Source organism: Aphelocoma coerulescens, chromosome 2 (genome assembly GCF_041296385.1).
Source record: "Aphelocoma coerulescens isolate FSJ_1873_10779 chromosome 2, UR_Acoe_1.0, whole genome shotgun sequence".
NCBI lineage: Eukaryota > Metazoa > Chordata > Aves > Passeriformes > Corvidae > Aphelocoma > Aphelocoma coerulescens.
The window spans coordinates 92,414,110-92,420,109 of NC_091015.1; the positions used below are offsets into that span (position 1 = coordinate 92,414,110).

A 6,000-nucleotide genomic window follows, 5' to 3' on the forward strand; every position below is an offset into this window, starting at 1 on the left:
AAACAAAACCAAAACAAAACTGTGAAAGATTGCTGCCCTGTGAGCCAATGGAGTGCCGGGGGCTTCTGGCTTGTGGTATGTTTGTCCCACTTTCTGAAGAGGGAAGTTGTGGTGCTGTTATCCCCCTGTCACTGAGCACTGTTAGTATTTGCTTCCTGTTGCTTTTTGAAAGCCTCATGGGACTGACCCTAGAAATGGCAGTGGTAAATAGGTGACATATGGGTTACACCTGAACTGAGACTGCCCAACAGCAGCACCAGAGAGCTAACACCAGCAGACCTGGTTAAAAGAGCATTTTAAACTTGAAAGCCAGCCACCCCTAAGATTTGAGTCCTAAGTAGTTTTAGATCCTGCTTTCTTCCTAAAGAACTGGTATTGTTTAGCCTGGAAATGAGAAGGCTTTGGGGTGACTTAACTGCAGCCCTCCATTGCCTGAAGGGAGCCTGCAAGAAAGATGGAGGGAGTCTAATTACAAATGCATGGAATGACAGGACAAGGAGGAGTGGATTCAGACTGAAACAGTAGGTTTAGATCAGATGTTAAGAAAAATTCTTTACTCTGGGGGTGGCGAGGCACTGGAACAGGTTGTCCAGAGAAGTTGTGGATGCCCCATCCCTGGAATTGTTCACAGCCAAGTTGGATGGAGTCCTGAGCAGCCTGATGTAGTGGAAGACATCCCTGCCTGTAGCATTGTGGTTGAAACTGGATGATCTTTAAGGTCCCTTCCAACCCAGGCCATTCTGTGATTCTGGTTCCTACAGCAGGCTTTTTGTGCTGCCTTAACTTACTTTTAAAATAGTCTGTTCTTTCTAGTGGCTTTGTGAAAACCAAACACCTCTGAAGATAGGAATATTTGGTTTTTTTTTCCCTAGGTTCACATTAAGATACTGTATTATTGGATAGTGTGTGTAACTGGAAGGAAGTGAAGCTTGCATAGGAAGAATTTTGAAGTTGGCTAAAAGAACAGAAAGATAGAATGTGTACAGGGGAACTCCAGAGTAATATGCAACACTGTTTTCCATCTGATTTTCACAGCTTTTAGAACTTAGATCAATTTGAACTTGAAAGTACACTTTTAAGATTCCTAAACATTTCCTGCTGTGTTCTTTGAACAGGGTGATAAGGACTTCCCTCCAGCTGCAGCTCAGGTGGCTCATCAGAAACCACATCCTTCTGTGGAAAAGCTTCCTCACCCACAGCACGTCAAACAGCACATCCACCAGCCTCGCAAATGAGCTCCCCGTCAGGATCTCTGCCAAACTGCTCTCAGTGACTAAGTTTTCAAGAGAAGACAAAAATCCTTTAGTATTCACACTGTCAAATCAGTAAAATTGACCTCTAAAATAATACGCTGTTTCTTTTACTTAAATTCTCAAGGGTTAAGAAGAATGAAGACATTTTTCAGTTGTTATCCCAGATGGAAAATTCTGTATTGAGTATTTGCTGATCGGGGGTGGTTTTTTAATAAGATTTTCTTATTGCCAAGATAAAAACTTCAGTACGAATAATAGGATTAATGAGCTTAAAATTTGTACTTTTAGTTACGGACTCACAATAGCAGATAGTTAATGTAGTAATTGTGCTAAGCCAGTAAAGAAGAACAGCCTGTTTGTACTGGTACATTTACTGTCTGGAGGGAGTTGGTTGTGTGTGTTGAGACAGAAGTCAGTGGTTGTCTTGATTACATAGAACCATTGCAGCCTTCAGTATCCTATGGTGTTACACCCTAGTGCCCTCTGGATTCAGCCAGGGAGATGATAAAAGGGCCCTCATACATTCTCAAGTGGGCAGAGATCCCGCTGAATCTTCTTTACACCCCTTTGCACTCGCACAGTCTTGCTGAGATTTTTCCCTCTGGTGGTCTATGGGTATGGAGAGGAGAGAGAAATCAAAATTACAAGAACACTGCTGCTGTAGACAACTCATTTGTGATCTCATGAGTCTCACTGAGGGCTGTATTTCTGAGGTGATGATTTCCCATTCGAATAACAAGCTGAAGGAATTCATGACCCTCGGTACTGAATTTAAAATAAGTTGGTGAAAAATCTGTTTACCTTTTCTAATTTTGAATTTGAGATGACCATTTGAAATTAAGAGATACTGTTAGTAAATATGTTTATGATCCAACCTCTTTTGCACATCATGTTTTTTCCTAGCCTTCTTATTCTGAAGGACAGTAGTGATACAAGGGAGTAAAAAGTGTTTTCAAATAGAGCAATTGTTTTAGTTTTAACCACATAATTAAATTGATTTCTCAGTTCAAAATTACTTAGCTCTTTCATTTTCCTTCTGTAACTCATCTCTGTAAAAACCAGGAAAAAAATTTTATGCATTCTACCTACATTTTTAAAGTGTCCTTCTATTTTTAACTGACTACAAATACAATACAGCTTTTAGTACTCTCCAGGTTTATAAAGTTCCTAATGGTGTCAAAAAAGTGGGAGCTAATGCTGCAACCATTCACCTGGAAAATCAGTGAAATTTTAGGGTCACTTGGGGCTTTACCAGTTAATTTATGGTTAAAAAACAGTGAGGAAAGTTTAAAAAATATTATTTTTTTTAAATTCTTCAGATTAAATAATTATTTCCTGAGTAGCTGTTTTAAAACAACAGCAACAAAATTATGGGAAGTTTGGCCCATTTCACAAGTGGAACAACTCACTTCATGTGGGTGCAAGGGACCTGACATTTCCATCTCTTCACAGGCTTGAAATGGAAATGATGTTTTGAAAATTATGTGCTTGGATATATTTATTCTAAACCCAAGGAAGGATGTACAATCTATATATGCAGCCCTTATTTTCAATTTGATTAGATAACCATACTTGCCTTAAGGAATGAGTGTTATTTGTAAGAATTACTCTATATTAGAATATGTGTAACTTTTCAAATCTGCTTTCTGTTTCTGATGCCAGTGCAGCAGAGGCCTTGTTTGTAGCTGCTTATGAGTGTACAAGTGATTCACACCTGAGCAACTCATTTATAAGGGTAGCATTGTTGAGCCTCTTGGAATCTCTGCAGGAGATGCTTTGCTGGCAGGAATGTTTGCAGACTTGGGACAGGGAGCGGTTGATGGTGCAGCCCGGAGCTGTCTGTGTGCTGCATCACTAATGGAGCCAATCATTGCAGGCACTTCTGGTACCTGCTGGCCTCAGGGGGAGATGGGTGGGATTCAGCTCTGCCCTGTGCTGTGCCTACATCTGAGACACTGTCTAGACCCCAGTGTAGTCAGTGGTGGTGCAGTCAGGACAGTAAGCAGAGTTTAGGTACAGCATCATTGACCAAAGGGAAGTGTCTTTCAGGATGAGCTGGATCACTCTTGGCTCCATTGACTGCAGTGGAAAACTAAACCTCAGTGTGGAGGCACACTGGAAGGTGGGGCTGGGTACCTCTGCTCCATGTCTTGTAACAGCTGGTAGAAATGCTTTGGAAAGCCACACCATATCTCCATTCTGACAGTAAAAGTTAGGAGCATGGATGCTTTCGAATTACAAACTACTGCTCCTGGTTGTTAATGCAATATATTCAGCATATATAAACAATACCTGATTTTTGTCTTTGATTACTTAGATAGACAAGTGAGTTTGTACAATGGAGTATGGCTCTTAAGATAGCTTTAGTGGCTTTTTAGAGTGCAGGAATTTGTATATGCTTAGAAGATGTCTCTGTATGAAAGCATATTATATATTGTTGGGAGGTATCCATGTTTATACATAGATGTCCTTACCAAAGCATTACCTTGTCCAAAATAATCAAAACTGGTGAACTGGATTTCTTACTGATGGTTACTGATACTTTAAAAATCTGTTGCAATAGCATATAAGCACAGGAGATGTTCAGATGTTACCTTGAAATGACTGCAAAAGAAATTTTCTGTAATTGTCACTGTGGCAATAATGCAACAATAAAGCATGAAGTTGTATATTGGTCTCCTTTTTCCTGTAAGTGCAATGTAAATCAGCAGGGTGCAGCTTTGTGGGATTTATGGGATTTTATTACCGACTGCTGCATGACTAATCAACATTTTATAGATAGTGAAATTTATTATGAAGTTTTATGACATGGTGGATGAGCTGTTTTGAATAGTCCAGTCTAATGTAAAATAAAAAGTAGATGGTACCAGCTAGAATGGGAGTTGCTGTTTTCCACTATGAAATTGGAGATGTTTGCTCAGCTCCTGTGAAGCTAGAGAATCTAATCCTGGTACTAAATGAGGATGGTAAAGGAAATTAAATGTAACATTCTCTCTTGCTTTGTGAGTTCTAGTCTTTCAGAAGAAGCAAGTATTGTAATCAGAAGAGGTGGCAAGCTTCTCATGAAGCTGCAGTTAACATTATAATACATGCCATAACGTAAGTGATTTGCTGAAGAATATGGAGAAATTGCCACAGTGTTTCTGGGACCTTTCTGACACTTTGAGTGTCCCATGTTTAGTGTATGTGTGGTGTGTGTGTATAATACAGCAAATGTATGTGATACAGTGTAGAGATGATAGCTACTGCCCTGGGTCTACTGCAATGTTACATCCTTAGACTCTGTACTCAGATAATCACAGAATTGTTTAGGTTGGAAAAGACCATTAAAGTCATGGAGTCCAGGCATTAACCCAGCACTGCCAAGTCCACCACTAAACCATGTCCCTGAAAGCCACATCCATACATCTTCTGAATACCTCCAGGAGTGCTGACTGAACCACTTCCCTGGGCAGCCTGTTCTAAAGCTTGACAACCATTTTGGTGAAGAAAGTTTTTCTCATACATAATCTAAACCTCCCCTGGCACAACTTGAGGCCATTTCCTCTTACGCTGTCACTTGTTACTTAGGAGAAGAGACCAACCCCACCTTGTTACAATCTCCTTACAAGTAGTTGTAAAGAGCAATAGGGTCTCCCCTCAGCCTCCTTTTCATGCTAAATGATTCAAAAAAGATACCTTTTTAAATTAAAATTTTGGGAAAATACATGTTCATGATGTCTGGCATGCTGTTGATTGAGTTTTCCAACTTTACTCCAAATTCCATGGCCTTGTCATCAGCAGAATTGCAAATGTTACTAGTAATTAGAAATTATTTACTTCTATGTCAACAGTATGATCTACCCTTTTGTCACTGGATGCCTTGAAGCAGAAGTCTTGTATGTTTTTCCACAGTTGTGTGATCATCGTATGCTCCTGGCTGTTTAATGAAAATATTCACAGCAGTCTTCCATACAAAGTTGAAGGGAATGAATGGCCATATGTTTTTATCCCCTTGGGAATGACTTTATTTTGAATACTCGCCATCTTCATGGGGTGGGGAGGTGTGGGCTTTATAAGCCACTTCTTGTGTTCCTTTCAGATTTGGGTGTATTAAGTTTAAAATGAGATTTAAGTCTAGGCTAATGCCTTAAGATATTGGATTAATACACATAATTGCATTTTAGAAAATGTGGGGATGTCAGTATGGGTACAAGTTACCTTTACAATAGGGGGATATGTTGCTGGTCAGAGGCTGCAATGGTGTAAAGAATTAAGACAAATCACTGTTTTAATTTAAATTCTTTGCACAGAAGCATCTCACAAGATAAAGACATTTAAGTGTAACTGGTTACAGCTAACATCTGCTCTATAAGGATGCAGAGAGATGCAGATCATAGTGACTGGCTGACTTGCAAGAAGAAACTGAGTCAAGTCTGCAGCATTAAATCAACTGGATTTCTTCAGCAAATGGTAAAGTAAATCTGTGTCGTAGCCATAACCTTTGGTAAGTGCTGTGCGTGATTGTATTATATAAAATTAGTAATTTCTTAGAAAGATGGAGGTCTGTATTTTGCTTGTCCCTGTGGTTTTGGGTCTCCTTCAAGACTGTGCATTTATTGATTTTTCTCATCTCCATATCAGAGAAAAGACTGCATCTAGTGTATACTATTTATTGAATCTTTTCATAAAATGGAAGCACTAGCATTCAGATAAGAGGGCTGAGAGGGAGAGGTGGAGTGCATTGTATTTGACAAAACACTCCCTG

At 39.5% G+C, this 6,000-nt stretch overlaps 1 protein-coding gene across 1 annotated transcript in view; it reads left to right on the forward strand.

The window, feature by feature from the left end:
- Nucleotides 1-3,922, forward strand: part of DAP (death associated protein) — a 54,089-nt gene extending 50,167 nt beyond the window's left edge. The window contains exon 4 of the mRNA XM_069004023.1: nt 1,116-3,922. Within this exon, the coding sequence (XP_068860124.1) occupies nt 1,116-1,235 (120 nt within the window). The 3' untranslated portion in view covers nt 1,236-3,922. The remainder of the gene's footprint in view (nt 1-1,115) is intronic.
- The last annotated feature ends 2,078 nt before the right edge of the window (nt 3,923-6,000 follow it).